Source organism: Hyla sarda, chromosome 1 (assembly GCF_029499605.1).
Source record: "Hyla sarda isolate aHylSar1 chromosome 1, aHylSar1.hap1, whole genome shotgun sequence".
NCBI classification, from domain to species: Eukaryota; Metazoa; Chordata; class Amphibia; order Anura; family Hylidae; genus Hyla; species Hyla sarda.
In genome coordinates this window covers 565,453,987-565,473,674 of record NC_079189.1, presented here as the reverse complement: position 1 = coordinate 565,473,674, position 19,688 = coordinate 565,453,987, and the positions used below count along the sequence as shown (strand labels likewise).

The following is a 19,688-nucleotide window of genomic DNA, read 5'->3' as shown; positions in this document are numbered from 1 at the left end:
GCAGAGGAGATGGCGAACGTATTTATTGCCGCCTCGGACCGTTCCCATCTGTCGCTCAAAGCTTCCAAAAAGCCTTCTAATACAAAGACCAAAAGAAATAAAGAGCAGATATATAAAAGAAACTGGATTTAAAGGCCACATGGGAGAGGCAATGTAGTAGGGTAAAATGATATGAAACCATGTAAAGCTATGGATGTGCTTTTATGAAGACGTCATGCCTGACCAGAAGGGTCAATGCGTACACATTAGATACCCGAGGATCTGTGCTATTTCATACAGAGTTCCTTATACAACTTCTAATTTATTTCAGGTATATCTGTTCATATCTATATCTATTTGTGTTTTTTCCAACCAGGGTGCCTTCGGCTGTTACAGTACTACAACACCCAGCATGCACAGACAGCCTTTGGCTGTCTGGGCATGCTGGGAGTTGTTGTTTTGCAACAGCTTGAAGCACACCTGTTAGGAAACACTGTTTTACAAAACATTCAGCTTTACATCAGGAAAGTTCTAGATGGATATGCAAAATATATCTACAAACTCACATTTACCCATGTGAGGTCAAAAAAAAAAAATTAAAAAAAAAAAAAAAAAAAAAAAAAAAAAAAAAAGTGTCCCTCTCTGCTAAAGTAGTAAGGAAAGCAGCGCAGAAGACTTCCCTTTTGTTTGTTGACAGTAACACTTTAACCGTGTGTCTACAATGCCCACATCTTTTGCTCTCACTGTAAAAACTCCTTTTTCTGAGGGTGCGTTCACACGGAGTAATTCAAGAGGAATTTACTCGAGTAATTCCTCTTGAATTCTCCGCTCCAAATTAATGCACATCCCCTCTGTTCATTGACTTTAATGTTATTTCTGCTGTCCTGTTCACACATCGGAAATTCTGCTAGCAGAATTCAGACGCTGAATTCCCTTCCGCTTGAAGAAAGAACATGTTCATTCTTCAAGCGGAATCCGCTAGCAGAAATCAATTGAACTCAATGGTAAAAAAAATTCCGCCTGACATCGTTTTCGCGCGCAATTCGTGGGCAATTTGCGAGGAATTTGCCCGCAATTTGCGCGGAAATGGCTGAAAAACCCTTCACTTCTTTCTCCCCCATGTCAGTGCGCAATTCCGAGGATCTATGCTATTTCGAGGATCTATGCTATTCGGGCGAATTGGTGCGAATTGGTGCGAATTTCCCGCAAAAATAAAATTCTCTTTTCCGCCCGAAAAATTTTCAGCGTGAATTACTCTTCATTTACTCCGTGTGAATGCACTTGTCACAGTTTGAGACCTAAGTAAAACAATGTGAAAACTTTTGTCATGCTAAATGAAATAAGGAGATGCTGTCAAGTGATATATGGAGGGAGCGTGGTGGCCCCCACTTCAGGCAGGGGTCGTGAGGCACTGCTCCAGGGGAGAGCCAAGGCTCCTTACAGGAGATCATACATGTTACAGAATAGGTTTAAAACATACAGGCCTTAACCACATATGCTTATACCTAAAATGATTATAAGGTATTATTTTAAATTGCTATTTTTCTAACACATTATAATGCTTTTCTCACATGTTCAATTTTTTTAAATGTGCCCAAAGCATTCATTAGATATGAAAAAGTGCATACTGCTCCCAATGTGCTGTAATAATCTAGCAGATTCAGTAGTTCACTTCCACCAGTAGATTAAAGGGAACCTGTTACCAGGTTTTACCCAATATAACTAGCAGCAGCAATTTCCACATCATACAATATTTCCTACCAATGCGTATGTCTTCCTGCCCATCCTCCATAGTTAAAAAAAATAAAATAAAAAATAAAACAGTTTTAAAAATCCATTGCTTTGTATGATAATTAAGGTGAACTATTCATTAGGGTGTGAAAATACTCATCAGGCCCATTGAAAGTATGATTACTGGTAGTCAACACTACTCGGGCTGTAATCACACCTTTACTGGGCCAGAATACTTTGAGGAAAAAATTATTGGCACCCTTTCAAAATTGTGGAAAAATAAGATTGTTTCAGCATGTGATGCTCCTAAAAAACTCACCTGGGGCAAGTAACAGGTGTGAGCAATAAAAAAAAAAAACATCACACCTGAAAGCAGATAAAAAGGAGAGAAGTTCCCTTAGTCTTTGCATTGTGTGTCTGTGTGTGCCACACTAAGCATGGACAACAGAAAGAGGAGAAGAGAACTGTATGAGGACTTCAGAACCGAAAAATATCAACAAACTAACAAGTCCAACATTATCCATAAGTTTGCAACCCATGGCACTGTTAATCTGCCTTGGCGTCGATGGAGGAGAAAATTGATGAAAGGTGTCAATGCAGGATCCTCCGGATGGTGGATAAGCAGCCCCAAACAAGTTCCAAAGATATTAAAGCTGTCCTGCAGGCTCAGGGAGCACCAGTGTCAGCATGAACTATCTGTCGACATTTAAAAAATGAAACGCTATGGCAGGAGACCCAGGAGGACCCCACTGCTGACACAGAGACATAAAAAAGCAAGACTATATTTTGCCAAAATGAACTCTAGTAAGCCAAAATCCAACAGGAAAAACATCTTGTGGACAGATGAGACCATGGTAGAGCTTTTTGGTCAAGCACATCATTCTACTGTTTGCTGAAAATGGAATGAGGCCTACAAAGAAAAGAACACAGTACCTACAGTGAAATATGGTGGAGGTTCAATGAAGTTTTGGGGTTGTTTTGCTGCCTCTGGCACTGGGAGCCTTGAATGTGTGCAAGGCATCATGAAATCTGAGGATTACCAATGGATTTTGGGTCGCCCAGTGTCAGAAAGCTGGGTTTGCGTCCGAGATCTTGGGTCTTTCAGCAGGACAATGACCCCAAACATACGTCATAAAAAACACCCAGAAATGGATAGCAACAAAGCACCGGAGAGTTCTGAAGTGGCCAGCAATGAGTCCAGATCTAAACCCCATTGAACACCTGTGGAGAAATCTTAAAATTGCTGTTGGGAAGAGGCGCCCTTCCAATAAGAGAGACCTGGAACAGTTTACAAGGAAGAGTGGTCCAACATTCCGGCTGAGAGGTGTAAGAAGCTTTTTGATGGTTATAGGAAGCGACTGATTTCAGTTATATTTTCCAATGGCTGTGCAACCAAAGATTAAATTAAAGGGGTTGTGCGCTGCCCTGCCTTTCGGAGCTCCGCTCGCAGCGTCCGGAAGTTCATTACTCCGAACGCTGTGTGCGGGCTTCCGTGTTCGCCCCCTCGTGACGTCACACCCGGCCCCTCGTGATGCCCCCTCAACCAAAGTCTATGGGAAGGTGGTGTGACAGCGGTCGCGCCCCCTTCCCATAGACTTTCGTTGAGGGGGTGGGCGTGACGTCACGAGGGGCCGGGCGTGACATCACAAGGGAGCGAACACGGAAGCCCGCACGCAGCATTTGGAGTAATGAACTTACGGACGCTGCGAGCGGAGCTCCGAAAGGCAGGGCAGTGCACAACCCCTTTAAGGGTGCCAATAATTTTGTCCAGCCCATTTTTGGAGTTTGGTGTGACATTATGTCCAATTAGCTTTTTTTCCTCCTTTTTTTGGTTTAATTCCAATACACACAAAGGGAATAAACATGTGTATAGCAAAACATGTGTTACTGCAATCCCTTTCTGTGAGAAATGCTTTTATTTTTTTTTAAATGGGAACCTATGGAAAAAATGATTGCTGTGGCATCTGTTGGAGCTATACATGTGGAAATCCTACCAATGTATAAAATAAATGGACACTGCAATAAGCAGTATGAAAAGACAATAACACAGCCAATGAAAATGGTGATTTACCTTGGCCAATCTACTCATCTGATCTTCAGATAAAGAGCTGCTCGTTCGTCCTGGGGTTTTGGTTGGCTCTGATCCATCGGCTTCAATATTTGGCCACACCTTTAAGTCATGCATCCCTTGCCGAAACATTCTGGTACCACATGAAATCAGAAAGGCAAAAAAAAAAATAAGGAAACATCAGGGTAAGTTATCCGCTTTCTGTGACATCTAGGGCAATGGTTTATTTATTAGTACAGAGTTTCCCAAGCAGGGTGCCTCCAGCTGTTGCAAAACTAAAACTCACATCATGACCGGACAAATTTTGACTGTCTGGGAATGCTGGAAGTTGTAGTTTCGCATTACCTGGAGGCACCCTGGTTGGGAAACACTGTATTAGTAAGTGACCTGACAGAGGATGAACTACCACTAGCTTTGCCTTTACCCATATAATGAAATCTACAGACTTACCCGTACTTCCCAAACAGAGACACTGTTGTTCCCCCCACAGGAACTGCTTTTCCAGGTCCATAGACATCCCATATAGTAAGAGCCACTTGTGCAGTTCTAGGCAGGTCAGCATATTTCACCGGAAGCTTCAGCCATTCATTCCAGCTGAAAAGAAGCAAAGTTTATTCAGTCCCTGACTGTCCTGTAATAACTAATAACTAGACATGAGAGATTTAAAAGTACAAATTATCTAATCTGAATCTAAAGCCTTAACTTGACCAGACTTATATCAGACTTTTCAGGTAATTCTGAAGCACTTGGAAAGTGGAACTACTTTTTCTAGACAGGAAAAAAAAAAAAAAAAAAATCAACCTCCGTTGCTCGAGATCCGGCGATTCAGCCTGTAAAATTAGCTAATATCTACTAATAACTTACCAGGAGCAATATCTATGGATAACTACTGTACAGTGGTCCTTAAGTTACAATATTAATCGGTTCCAGGACGACCATTGTATGATGAAAATCATAGTATGTTCAGACCATAACTCTATGGAAACCTAGTAATTGTTTCTGAAGCTTTAAAATGCAGGGATGTGGAATTCCTATCGCCTGATGCCCGGGACTAGCAGTTTTGGGCGCCGGGTATGTGAATTTGTCCGGCCCTTAGCCCGGCTTCGTGCAAGCAGGGCCGGACCTGACAAGCCCGGTGGCGATCTGCAGTCTGTATGGAGCGGGCTGCAGACTCCTGCCCGCTCCATACTCTGCAGCCTGTGTCCTCCGAAGCAGAGCAGGGGAGATGAGAAGCTGTGTATTTGTCTTCTCTCCCCTGCTCTGCAGACGTGCGGGGGGAGATGAGGGGGCGTGGCTTATTTCTCCCCGTGCAGACCTGCGTCCTCTGCCTTCGCTCCCCGCACGTCTGCACGGGGAGACTGTATGCGCCGCTCACAGGGGAGTATGGAATCCCGAGCCCGCTCCATACTCTGCTGCCCCCGGCTGTTCTCAGTAGCCGGGGGCCGCCGCTAATAGCCAGCATGCGGCGATTGCCGCGGCTGGCTATTAACCCTTTAGATCGCCGCTGTCAAAGCTGACAGCGGCGTCTAAAGGGAGATGTGAATGCTCCCTGGTGGGCTAGTGGGGTGGATCGCCCCCCCCGCAGCGTAATCGCAGGGGGGGGGGGCGATCCATTATGGAGGTAGCCGGAGGACTTACCTCTGCTTCCTCCAGTCCCAGCTCTGTCATTGATAGATCCTGGCTGGACTAGGCTCTATCAATGGATCACAGAGCACACAGATTAATAGAGTTCAATAGAACTCTATTCATCTGTCTGAGGAATCTAATGATTCCTCATAAGTCTAATAAAGTGTAAAAAAAAATAATAATAATAAATAAAAGTTATAGTTATAATAAAAGTTATAATAAAAGTTATAATAAAAGTTTGAAAGACACACATTAACCCAGTGGTCTTCAAACTGTGCCCCTCCAGATGTTACAAAACTACAATTCCCAGCATGCCAGGACAGCCGTTGGCTGTCCGGGCATGCTGGGAATTGTAGTTTTGCAACATCTGGAGGGCCACAGTTTGAAGACCGCTGCATTAACCCCTTCCATGTTAAAAGTTCAAATCACCCCCTTTTCCTATATAAAAACATTAAACATAATAAAAATAAACATATTTGTTATTGCTTCGTGCGTAATTGTACAACCTATTAAAATATAACATTATGTATCCCGTACGGTAAATGTAAAAAAAATACCAAACCACAGATTTGCAATTTTTATAATATCCCAGAAAAAAAAAGTTAAAAAAGTGATTCAAAAGTCAGATCAATACCAAAATGTTACCGATACAAAAAACAGATTATGGCGCAAAAAATGAGCCCTCATACAGCCTGGTATGCGGGAAAAAAATAAAGCTACAGGGGTTAAAAAATGGCAATTAAAAAAAATTAGAAAAAGTTCAGAATTAGTAAAACATGATGTAAACGATACAAATCTGGTATCGCCGTAATGGTGGCCTAAAGTATAAGACTAACATGTTAGCTCAACCACAAGGTAAATGGCGCAGAAAAGAAAACCACCAAATCTGCTAAATTATCTTTTACTATTTCAATTTCACTTCCCTTAATATATATATATATATATATATATATATATATATATATATTTTTTGGTTCAGAGAATATGTTATTGAAAAATTTAAATGTATCATTATAGTAGGTAGTTATCACTATAGTAGGTATTTATGGCTATTATAGGGCGAGGAGGAAAAAACGAGAGCGTAAAAGCGAAAATTGGCCCGGACAAGTGGATCGTCATGAGGGACAAGTAGATTTTGCTCCATTTTAGTCCCATGGACAAGTTGTTTTTTACAAAAATTTCCACACCCCTGAAATGTCATCCAAAAATAGGAAAAAGTGAGGATTTAAAATAAATAAATAAATAAAGCAGATAGAGTAGATAACTAATACAGATAAAGCAAGTCCTTACATATAAAAGTAATAAAGATCTGCTGGGAGCTGTAATCACTGTCTATGTAGAGGACAGGAGCTTCTTCAGGGTTTTGTACAGAACACAGTGTCCTAAAAAAGGTAACATGGAGCCGCCCTCACCTGATGTCCAAAGGAGCAGATAACCCTGGTACAGGTAAAGTGTACAGAACATGTAATACCTCCCTGTACTGTAGGGGGCACTACCAGACACCAGTCAGTGCATGCACTTCAGTAATACAGGTGTTTTACCAGTGAATGCCCATTCTGATTGGTCAGTTCTTCCAGCCATTGACAGGTTTCACAGATCTGGACTGTCCGTAGCATTGTAATTTGTGTATGGTTTCAAGTTATGATGGTCCAGAAAAGAATATTGTACATTGATGCCATTGGAAGTTGAGGGTCCACTGTATTACAATCCTGATTAAAAGGGAACCTGTCACCAGATTTTATCCTATATAACTGTTGGCAACACATTTTATAGGGTAAAATAAGTTCTCTCACCATGTCCGGGTCGCCTGTACCGAGTCCGGTAAAGTGACGAAAATGACTTTGAAAAATGTCCTGCATTGCATGCAAATGAGCTCCAAGTAGTCCAAGGGTCATGGGTCATCCTCAGGCAGTCTCAGTGGCTCTGGGATGTATTCATGTCTACTCCAGTGTGGCTGACTGCCTGGGCATAGCTGGCATCACCGCTCTGCTGACTGAAATGTCGTGCTGCCATTTGCTCCTTTATTAATTATTATGCTTTTACAATACTTTTGATGTGTAACCTGAAACCTTTTTTTTTTTTTTTGTATTTACTGTTTTAAAGGGTACCTCTCATCAAATAAACTTTTGATATATTTTAGATTAATGAATGTTGAATAACTTTCCAATAGCATGTTAATGAAAAATATGCTTCTTTCTATTGTATTTTTCCCGATCAGTCCTGTCAGCAAGCATTTCTGACTCATGCTGGAGTCCTAAACACTAAGAGCTGCCAGCCTGCTTTGTTCACAGCCAAACAGGCTGTGAACAAAGCAGGCTGGCAGCTCTGAGTGTTCTCCTTTGTGAACAAAGCAGACTGGCAGCTCATAGTGTTTAGGACTCCAGCATGAGTCTGAAATGCTTGCTGCCAGGACTGGTAGGGAGACCCCTAGTGGTCATTCTATAATATATGAAAAGTTTTTTTGATGAGAGGTACCCCTTAAGTGATTACAAAAAAACTTAAATAAAATGACTGAACCAGAAAGCCAGCTGCCGATAAGCCGCTTCATGGCCAAGGATAGCGCAGAGACAGACAGAGACAGACAGAGACAGACAGAGACAGACAGAGACAGACAGAGACAGACAGAGACAGACAGAGACAGACAGAGACAGACAGAGACAGACAGAGACAGACAGAGACAGACAGAGACAGACAGAGACAGACAGAGACAGACAGAGACGGCTGCATAAACAAATAGAGAGGGCCGCCCGGGCAGGTACAGTGGTAATAATGGGAGATTTTAACTATCCAGATATAGATTGGGGTCCGGGGGTGGCTAAAACTACAAAGGGGCAACAATTCCTAAATTTATTGCAGGATAATTTTATGGGCCAGTTTGTGGAGGACCCAACAAGAAGTGATGCCTTGTTGGATCTGATCATTTCCAACAACGCAGAGCTGGTTGGTAATGTAACTGTGCGGGAAAACCTTGGTAATAGCGACCACAATATAGTTACTTTTGACTTTAAAGAAAACAAAGACAGATGGGGAAGGCAAAAACATATAACTTTAAAAAGGTGAATTTCCCTGGGCTGAGGGCTGCACTACAGGACATAGACTGGGGGGAGGTGTTCTCAAATACTGATACAGAAGGTAAATGGGACATCTTTAAATCAACTCTAAATAACTATACAGCTAAATATATACCAAAGGGGAACAAATATAAACGATTAAAACTAAATCCTACATGGCTGACAAATGATGTTAAAAGAGCAATAAACAACAAAAAAATAGCCTTCAAAAAAATCAAATCTGATGGGTCAGCTATAACATTTAAACAGTACAAAGAGCTTAATAAAATCTGTAAAAATGTAATAAAAACAGCAAAAATTCAAAATGAGAGACAGGTGGCCAAAGAAAGCAAAACTAATCCTAAATATTTTTTTTAGATATATAAATACAAAACAACCAAGGACAGAGCATGTAGGACCCCTTAATAATGATAATGGGGAGGTTGTCACAGGCGACCAAGAGAAGGCGGAGCTACTGAATGGGTTCTTTAGTTCTGTATATACTATGGAAGAAGGAGGAGCTGACATTGGCCAGGTTAGTGCTGCTAACACATCATGTAATGTACTGAACTGGCTTAATGTAGAGATGGTACAAGGTAAGTTAAGTAATATAAATGTAAGCAAATCTCCAGGGCCAGATGGACTACACCCAAGAGTTCTTAGAGAGGTAAGTTCAGTAATATCTGTACCCCTGTTCATGATATTTAGAGATTCACTGGTGTCTGGTATTGTGCCAAGGGACTGGCGCAAGGCTAATGTGGTACCAATCTTCAAAAAGGGCTCTAGGTCTACGCCAGGCAATTATAGACCGGTAAGTCTAACGTGCATTGTGGGTAAATTGTTTGAAGGACTTATAAGGGATTACATACAGGAATACATAGGGGATAATAGTATTATAAGTGATAACCAGCATGGGTTTACGAAGGATAGAAGTTGTCAAACCAATCTAATTTGCTTTTATGAAGAGGTGAGTAGAAGCCTTGACAGAGGAATGGCTGTGGATATAGTGTTTCTGGATTTTGCCAAAGCGTTTGATACTGTCCCTCACAGACGTCTGACAGGTAAGTTAAGGTCTTTGGGCTTGGAAACTTTAGTTTGTAACTGGATTGAACACTGGCTCATGGATCGTACCCAGAGAGTGGTGGTCAATGATTCGTACTCTGATTGGTCCCCGGTTATTAGTGGTGTACCCCAAGGTTCAGTACTGGGCCCGCTGCTGTTTAATTTATTTATCAATGATATAGAGGATGGTATTAACAGCTCTGTTTCTATCTTTTCAGATGACACCAAGCTTTGTAGCACGGTACAGTCTATAGAGGATGTGCATAAGTTACAGGATGACTTGGATAGACTAAGTGTCTGGGCATCCACTTGGCAAATGAGGTTCAATGTGGATAAATGTAAAGTTATGCATCTGGGTACTAAGAACATGCATGCGTCGTATGTCTTAACTGGATCAGAGCACATTGTGTGGTACCAAGTCCCTCCAGAAATGAGGCGACATTCAGGGGCAGCATGGCGGTTTCCTCTGGTTTTCTCCCACATTTGACCTTTAATGAAACTGACCCATGTGTGGACATAAAGTAGGGAAATTAGATTGTGAGCTCCTGGGACCAGGCAGTGATGTAAGTAATTCCAATAGGTGTCCAGTGTTGTGGAAAGTGATAGCGTTCTATGAACAATACAGTGATTTAACCCCATAAGGACAAAGCCAATTTTATTTTTGTGTTTTCATTTTACTTATTTTACCCTAAAAGGTATGGTAAATCCCAAAAATTATTTTTTAGTGTAAGGAAATTTAAACGAATATCATAATTTTACAAAAATGGGGGGGGGGGGGGGGGTTGTTTTCACACTGTACATTTTACAGTAAAAATTACATATTTTCTTTATTTTATCTGTCAATATGACTAAAAATGATACTGATGGTTACATACGTTATAATTATTTTATTATTGTACTGCTTTTAAAAAAATCTCTAACTTTTTTCCCCCAAAATCAGTATATTTAAAATAGCCTGATTTTGACCACCTCTAACTTTCTTATTTTTTCGTACATGTGTGAGGGCTCATTTCATGTGTTTCAAGAGATCATGTGATTTTTTGCTCGCTTTTTATTATATTTTTTTTTGCAATGTGATGTGACCAAAAAGCAGATATTTTTTTTTTTTATACCATTTATGGTATCATTAGCATTACGGTATATTTTTTTAGTTTGGACATTTATGTTCATGGTGTTACCAAATATATTTATTATTTTTTACGCTTTATTAAAATCGGGAAAAGTGGTGATTTAAAACTTTAGGGGCTTTTTCATATTTTTTTTTTTTTAAACCTTTTTTTATTTTACACATTTTTATTCCCCAAAGGGAACTATTTATAGTAATCATCATATTACTAATACTGTTCAGTGCTATGCATAGGCAACTCTGCACTATTCTGCTGGAAGGCAGATCAGAGTAGAAGACCCCGGGGAGCAGCGGAGGCAGGTGACCTCTGTCCGCCATCTTGGCTGATCTGTTACCCGGGTGGTGTCGCGGGCGATCAGATAAGTCATTTAAAGTGCCGCATTGCCATAGATGCTGTGATCTGTATTGATCACAGCATTTGAGTAGTTAATGGCGGACATTGTATGATCGCTGATGACCGCCATTAACGGCGGGTCCGTGGTTGCTGACAGCTGCCGGGACCCACTGTGCATGAATCGAGTGCAGCTCCTGCACTCGCTTCATAGCAGCACCGTAAATGTGCAGTGCTGTGAACAAAGTTACTCGCTGCAGTGCTGTACAATGACAATTGTGGAAACTACATCCCTCACAGAACTTAATAAGGGGTACAGTGAGCATTTACACCCCACTGGCATTTGACAGATCTTTGGAACAATGGGCTGTGCAAATAAAAAATTATTTTTTTTCATTTTCACGGACCACTGTTCCAAAAATCTGTCAGACACCTGTGGGGCGTAAATACTCACTGTACCCCTTATTACATTACATGAGGGATGTAGTTGCCAAAAAGGGGTCACATGTGGGGGTGGGAGGGGGGTTACTGTTCTGGCTCTATGGGGGCTTTGTAAACACATGTGGCCTTCAAATCCGTACAAATTTTCTCTTCAAAAGCCCAATGGCACTTCTCTTCTGAGCATTGTAGTTCGCCCGCAGAGAACTTTACATCCACATACAGGGTATGTTCTGACTCAGAAGTAATGGGGTTACAAATATTGGGGGGCTTTTTTCCTATTTTCCCTTGCGAAAATGAAAAATGTTGGGTAACACCAGCATTTTAATGAAATGTATTATTTATTTTTTTCATTTTTCCACCCAACTTTGAAGAATTTTCATTAAACACCTGTGGGGTTTTAAGGCTCACTATACCCCTTGTTACGTTCCGTGAGGGGTGTAGTTTCCAAAATGGGGTCACATGTGGGTATTTATTTTTTTGTGTTTATGTTAGAACCGCTGTAAAATCAGCCACCCCTGTGCAAATCACCAATTTAGGCCTCAAATGTACATAGTGCACTCTCACTCCTGAGCCTTGTTGTGCGTCCGCACAACATTTTACGCCCACATATGCGGTATTTCTGTACACAGGAGAAATTGTGTTACAAATTTTGGGGGTCTTTTTTTCCTTTTACCACTTGTGAAAATAAAAAGTATGGGACAACACCAGCATGTTAGTGTAAAAAAAAAAAAAAAAAGTACACTAACAGGCTGGTGTAGCCCCCAATTTTTCCTTTTCATAAAAGTGCAATTTCTCCCGAGTACGGAAATACCCCATATGTGGCCCTAAATTGTCTCCTGAAATACGACAGGGCTCTGAAGTGATAGAGCGCCATGCGCATTTGAGGACTAAATTAGGGATTGCATAGGGGTGGACATAGGGGTATTCTATGCCAGTGATTCCCAAACAGGGTGCCTCCAGCTGTTGCTAAACTCCCAGCATGCCTAGACAGTCAGTGGCTGTCTGGAAATGCTGAGAGTTGTTGTTTTGCAACAGCTGGAGGTTCCATTTTGGAAACACTGCCGTACGATACGTTTTTTATTGGAGGGGGGGGACAGTGTAAGGGGGTGTATATGTAGTGTTTTACGCTTTATTATGAGTTAGTGTATGTCGTGGAAATATTAAGTTGTAACATTGCCTTCATATTGTGCGATATGGCGTAGGTTCATGTGTTGTCGACTGGCCACCATAGCTGCAGGTGTAGGCGGCTTGTTGATGGCACATGGAGGTGTGTCATATCTTCTGTAGGCTAAATCTTTACCTTGTAACCTAATGCTGACTGTATGTATGGGCGTGGCTCTTTCCTATAGGAGTGGCTATTGAAAACCCTCCTTTTGTTGTCTGTATAAATAAAACTGTACTGACCTCCAGAGGGAGGGATTTCTTTCTATGCTGGAGGAGAAATCAGTTGCTGGACCACTGACTGACTGACTGTGTTTTTTCAACTATTGCGAATTTGCTATCCTGGCAGACACCACTGTGCCCGAATTATTACAAGTCTGGATATTCTACAACAGTGTAGTGTAGTGTTTTTAGGGTACATTCACACTGGCGGAGGTTTACATTGAGTTTCCCACTAGGAGTTTGCGCTGCGGTGAAAAATTTGCCACAGCTCAAACTTCAAGTGGGAAACTTACTGTAAACTCGCCTGTGTGAATGTACCCTGTACGATTTTAAAACTACAACTCCCAGCATGTACTGACAGACCGTGCAGACTGGGAGTTGTACTTTTGCAACAGCTGGAGGCACACTGGTTGGAAAACCTTCAGTTAGGTTCTGTTACCTAACTCAGTATTTTCCGACCAGTGTGCCACCAGCTGTTGCAAAACTACAACTCCCAGCATGCACTGATCGCCGAAAGGCATGCTGAGATATGTAGTTATGCAACAGCTGGAGGTACGCAACTACAACTCCCAGCATGCCGAGACAGATGTTTGCTGTTTGGGCATGCTGGGATTTGCAGTTTTGCCACATCTGGAGGGCTACAGTTTAGAGCCCACTGTACAGTGATCTCCAAATTGTGGCCCTCCAGATGTTGCAAAACTACAAATCCCAGCATGCCCAGACAGCAAACTGCTATGTGGGCAAGCTGGGAGTTGTAGTTTTGCAAGATCTAGAGGGCCACAATTTAAAGAACACTGCACAGTGATCTCCAAACTGCAGCCCTCCAGATGTTGCAAAACTGCAAATCCCAGCATGCCCAAACAGCTGTCTGGGCATGCTGGGAGTTGTAGTTTTGCAACATCTGGAGGGCTACAGTTTAGAGACCACTGTATAGTGGTCTCAAACTGAAGCCCTCCAGATGTTGCTAGGCAACTTAACAGCTTCCGTAGAATCCAGGGAGCCGTGTCGTCTCCGCCGCCGATGGGTAAGTGGACCTCCGGCGCCGGTCCCTATCGGTTTCCGCGTTTCGCCCCGCCTACTGTGGGTGTGCAGAACAGGGAAATTGAAAGTTAACCACCTGGCCCCGATCTGCTATTGGCAGTCGCTTCTAGACGACCAATAGCAAGGATAGGAGGGGTGGCACCCCTGCCACCTCACTACTATCCCTTCAGGGGGATCGTGGGTGTCTTGGACAACCCCGATCCTCCTTATTTTTGGGGTCATCATAGACCCGTATGACCCGGAATAGCCGCAAATCAACGGTGTGAATTCACCGGCAATCACAGACATGGGGGGGGGTCTGATGACCCCCTGGGCATTTGAGCGGGGTGCCTGCTGATCGATATCAGCAGTCACCCCGCTCCGGTCCCCGCCAGGTGGGGCCCGAAATTCCCACAGGTGTACAAGTACGTCCTGGGTCCTTAACCTCTTCAGGAGACAGGGCGTATGGATACGCCCTGCAATTCCGATTCCTTAAGGACCGAGGGCGTATCCATACGCCCGTGGGAAATTTGGTCCCCACCGCTAGCCGGTTGGGGACCAGAGCCGGATGCCTGCTGAAAACATTCAGCAGGCACCCCGGCACATCGCCCAGGGGGGTCATGAGACCCCCCCATGACGGCGATCGGAGAAAATCGCATGTCAATTCAGATATGCGATTTTCTCCAATTCCGGGCTGATCGGGTCTCTGGTGATCCGATCACCCGGAAAATAGGGCTGATCGGAGTTGTCAGCAACAGCCCCGATCAGCCTAAGGGATAGGAGTGAGGTCGCAGAGCTGCAATCTCCTCCTATCCCCTGCCATTAGTTAGAACGGAGTTCTGACCAATGGCAGCGCAGGACAGGGGCTCTGGGAAGAAGATGGAGGCCGTACCTGCAGGAGAAGATGCCTGGGGACCCGGATCCGGTAGGGAATCGACGGTGGGGGGAGAATTGAAAGTGAAAGTAAAACGATCTTTACTGTGGCAACCACTAGGAAGGCCAAACTGCAACTCCCAGCATGCCCAGACAGCCAAAGGCTGTCTGAGCATGCTGGGAGTTGTAGTTTTGCAACATCTGGAGGGTCACAGTTTGGAGACCACTGTTACAGTGGTGCCCAAACGGTAGCCCTCCAGATGTTGCCAAACTACAACTCTCAGCATGCCTCGACTGCCCAGGCATGCTGGGAGTTGTAGTTCTGTAACATCTGTCCCTTCAGATTTAATAATTTTAATGACATTTTTGAAAATTGCTGCTCTACTTTGAAGCCCTCTATGAACGCCCCCTTTTCCCATTTTCCATATAAAAAAAATAAAAATTTAAAACATAATAAGAATAAACATATTTAGTATTGGCGCGTGCGTAATTGTCTGAATTATTAAAAAATAACATTTTATATCCCGTACGGTCAATGGCGTTAACGCAAAAAAAAACACAGAATTGATTCTTATGTTTATAACATCATATCTCAGTGAAGTGAAAACTGTTAAAAAAAAATCTGATCGATACCAAAATGGTACTGATGCCTACATACAGATTACCTACCTATATACAGCCTGGTATACGAAAAAATAAAAATGTTATAGGGGTCTAGAATTTTTGTATTTTTTTTAAAGAAAAAAAATATTTGGTATTGGTGTAATCAGGCCGACTTAGAGGGGCATTTATAAACCCTTTTACCCGAGTTTTTCAATGTAAATTTGTTGCAAAAAAGTCGCTACTGCGACACCGTGACTTTTCGTGCGACAATCATCTATGCGAGCAAGAAGAGCAAATTTTGTTTTTTTGACTACAGTACGTGGGTTTGAAAACTTTACTTGGTTTAGTCAGGTATTTATTAACTGCGACAGTTGCAGCTGCACAATAAAATGTCGCAACGGCCGTAAAAAATGACTAAATTTACTCCAGCTCCAACATGGAGCAGGAAAAGCTACTGCCGCCCGGGCTCTGACATACTTTCTCCCCGCTACCCTCACTTCGCTATTACATCCCACCCCTCTCACCTGCCAGCGCCACACAACTCCCATCTGTCTGCTAACTGTGGCAAGACTACAAGTCCCAGCATGCCCTTAGAGTGAGGACACGCTGGGAGTTGTAGTCTTGTAGCAGCGGGAGCTGAGCGACGCGGGCGGGAGAAAAGGGGGGGGGGATATCAGTGTCCCCATCATTATTAAGTGAGGGTAGCGGGGAGGCCGTATGAGGAGCCCGGACGGCTGCACTGTAATGTCAGCCCGGGCTCCTTACATACACCGGCGCCGCAGACTCCTAAATCCCCTGCCGCCATTTCACATTTCCCGTTGGGTCCTGTGATTGGCCAGGACCAGCAGCCAATCACAGGACCCGACCGGAACAGTGACATAACATTAGAGGATATAGGAGTCTGTCAGGGGGGTGTCCCCCCCCCCACCCGCGCCTGCCCCCCCCAACCGGCCTTCACCCTTCTGCCCCCACCTGCACCCCTCTACTCCCCCCAGCCCCCCGGCCTTCACCTGCACTGTGCCCGGCCTCCGCTCCCCCAAAAAGTAAGTACAATTAGGGAGAAAAAAACAGTGTTAAAAAAATTAAACACACACATTATATATATATATATATATATATATATATATATATATATATATATATATATACACACACACACACACATATTTTTTTTCAAAGCTGCAAAGTGGTGTTCTGTAGTCATTATATGGTTTTTGCTTATGTGTGCTAAAAAAATGGTATTTAAAAGTGATTTCTTGGTTTTTGCTCATGTAAGCCAAATTTATCAACCCCCTGTGATAGTATAATAAATGTCATACATAAGCAAATAGCAAGAAAAAAAATTACTACAGAACTTGCTTACCAAAGCAACGATGATAAATGTCCCCGTTAAAGTATTAAAATAATGTGTAAGTTTGACCACAAGGTGAATGGCGAAAAAAATAATAATAATTTGGTACTATTTTGATCTATTTAGATCAGCAGAGGTCCCTGATCCCTGCCATTCAGAGGTTTAAAGGGGCAGCGGCATCTGTGTAGGGGTCGCAGCATTATCTGCACATACGACTTCCTCAGTGCACTTTTAGTAGCGGCGGTGCAATGTACTGAATATTTGCCCCAATGCATTGAATGAGACAACACTGCAGAACCCTGCTCGGCCGCTATTACTGGACTCCTTGTCTGCCAGGAAGTCAAATTCTCCACTTTCCCCAAGTGTCTCCTGATCCAGGGTAAACAGAGCAGTTTATGGTGGTCTGTATTTATAGTAAATGGGGTCTATACAGTGTGTGACAATAGACTTACTTCCACCGGGTGCTGAAAGCTTTGTATGACGTCCGTACAGGAAGGGCTAAAGGTTTCCCTTCTGCATAGACCTGACAGGTAACATACAAATCAGAACACGTCTCCTGGTAGAGCCCAGAGAACTTCAGCATGGGGTCCTCCAGCACGGCCTTGTAGCTCCGCTGCTCTCGCTTCCCTTCCAGGCTGCCTCTAAAAATATAAAGAATAAGAGAATAGCTCAAGGAGGCACTTGGTGGAAGTGGTTCATAAAGTTAGAGTAAAAGGGAACAGAGGCAGGTAAGGGGGGGGGGGTGAAAAGCCCGGGTGAGTGGGTGTGGGGGGGATAGGTGATAGGTGACAGGCTTGGTGAGGGGGAGGGGTGAGGTGACTGGTCAGGTGAGGCGATGACAGACTGGGTAAGGGGGAGGAGGGCGTTATGACAGGCCGGGCTGAGGGGTGAAGGGCTGGGTGAGGAGAGGGGAGAATATGACAGGCCTGGGAAGGGGATAAAAAAAAGTCAAATGAGGGGGTGACTGTCTGGGTAAGGGATTTGACATGCCAGTAAGGGGGTGGCAGGCTGGACTGATAGGGGAGGGGTGACAGCCGAGGGAGGGGGTGACAGCCGAGGGGAGGGGGTGACAGCCGAGGGGAGGGGGTGACAGCCGAGGGGAGGGGGTGACAGCCGAGGGGAGGGGGTGACAGCCGAGGGGAGGGGGTGACAGCCGAGGGGAGGGGGTGACAGCCGAGGGGAGGGGGTGACAGCCAAGGGGGTGACTGTCTGGGTAAGGGGTTTGACATGCCAGTAAGGGGGTGGCAGGCTGGACTGATAGGGGAGGGGGTGACAGCCGAGGGGGTGACAGCCGAGGGGAGGGGGTGACATGCCAGTAAGGGGGTGGCAGGCTGGACTGATAGGGGAGGGGGGTGACAGTTGAGGGGAGAGGTTACAGTTGAGGGTTGGGGGTGACGGTTGAGGGTGACAGTTGAGGGGAGGGGGTGACAGCTGAGGGGGTGACTTTCTGGGTAAGGGGTTTGACATGCCAGTAAGGGGGTGGCAGGCTGGACTGATAGGGGAGGGGGTTAAAGTTGAGGGGAGGGGGTGACAGCCGAGGGGAAGGGGTGACAGCCGAGGGGAGGGGGTGACAGCCGAGGGGAGGGGGTGACAGCCGAGGGGAGGGGGTGACAGCCGAGGGGGTGACTGTCTGGGTAAGGGGTTTGACATGCCAGTAAGGGGGTGGCAGGCTGGACTGATAGGGGAGGGGGTGACAGCTGAGGGGAGGGGAAGGGTTGGGTGATAGGCCAAGTGAGGGGGGGGGGGGGTGACGTGCCGCAGTGTAGGGCGCTGTTCACACGGTCACTCACATCTTGAGCTGTACACTGATGTCCAGGTCGCAGCTGTACACATAGTAGAACTTGTCCGCCTCCCCCATAGCTGCAGCTGGAGGCGCAAACCTCCTCCCGGCTCTATGACAGGAAGGTAGATGCTATTTCCTAGCCAGCTAAAGGACCTCTGATGATGTCATGGTCATGTGACCGGCCATGTGACTAGACTCGAGTAGGCGGAGCCAGTTTGCTGTTTGCAAGAAGAACACTTGTTTCTGCGGGTTTATGAGTGTTTTGCTGGTGAGGAGAAGGCAGAACCTTTAGTAGCGAGTGAGGTTTTCTCCTGGTGGGTGTATGGACAAGTAATACTCTGCAGGGGCCTATAGAGCCGGTCTGGAGTTTGCAAGAAGCACAGTTGATATCCCCAGTGGCTTATGAGTTGTTGCTGTAATGCTCTGCAGGAGAGAGGGGGGGTGTAATGCTCTGCGGGGGGTGCTGTAATGCTCTGCAGAAGAAGGGAGTGCTGTAATGCTCTGCAGGAGAATGGGGTGCTGTAATGCTCTGCAGGAGAAGGGGGTGCTGTAATGCTCTGCAGGAGAAGGGGGTGCTGTAATGCTCTGCAGGAGAAGGGGGTGCTGTAATGCTCTGCAGGAGAATGGGGTGCTGTAATGCTCTGCAGGAGAAGGGGGTGCTGTAATGCTCTGCAGGAGAAGGGGGTGCTGTAATGCTCTGCAGGAGAAGGGGGGTGCTGTAATGCTCTGGGGGGGTGCTGTAATGCTCTGCAGGAGAAGGGGGTGCTGTAATGCTCTGCAGGAGAATGGGGTGCTGTAATGCTCTGCAGGAGAAGGGGGTGCTGTAATGCTCTGCAGGAGAAGGGGGTGCTGTAATGCTCTGCAGGAGAAGGGGGGTGCTGTAATGCTCTGCAGGAGAAGGGGGTGCTGTAATGCTCTGCAGGAGAAGGGGGTTGCTGTAATGCTCTGGGGGGGGGTGCTGTAAGGCTCTGCTGGAGGGTGTGTGTTGCTGCAACGCTCTGCGGGGGCGGTTGCTGTAAGGCTCTGCTGGGGGGGTGGGTGTTGCTGCAATGCTCTGCGGGGGGGGGGGGTTGCTGTAATGCTCTGCGGGAGGGGAGGGCTGCTGTAACGCTCTGCGGAGGAGAACCAGACTGGCTCTATAGGACCCTGCAGAGTATTACTTAGGCTACATTCACACTATGTGGCTCTGTTACTTGTATGGCCTTAGCCATAGAAAACCTCACCCGCTACTACTGGTTCTGCCTTCTCCTCACAGCACTCT

General features: G+C 45.0%; 1 protein-coding gene across 1 annotated transcript in view; it reads right to left on the bottom strand.

Moving 5' to 3' along the window:
* Nucleotides 1-18,594, bottom strand: part of PIK3C3 (phosphatidylinositol 3-kinase catalytic subunit type 3) — a 189,372-nt gene extending 170,778 nt beyond the window's left edge. The window contains exons 1-4 of the mRNA XM_056523238.1: nt 18,435-18,594; nt 17,097-17,285; nt 4,229-4,372; nt 3,782-3,911 (exon numbers count right to left, since the gene is read on the bottom strand). Coding sequence (XP_056379213.1) covers nt 3,782-3,911; nt 4,229-4,372; nt 17,097-17,285; nt 18,435-18,502 — 531 coding nt within the window. The 5' untranslated portion in view covers nt 18,503-18,594. The remainder of the gene's footprint in view (nt 1-3,781; nt 3,912-4,228; nt 4,373-17,096; nt 17,286-18,434) is intronic.
* Between the last annotated feature and the right edge of the window lie 1,094 nt (nt 18,595-19,688).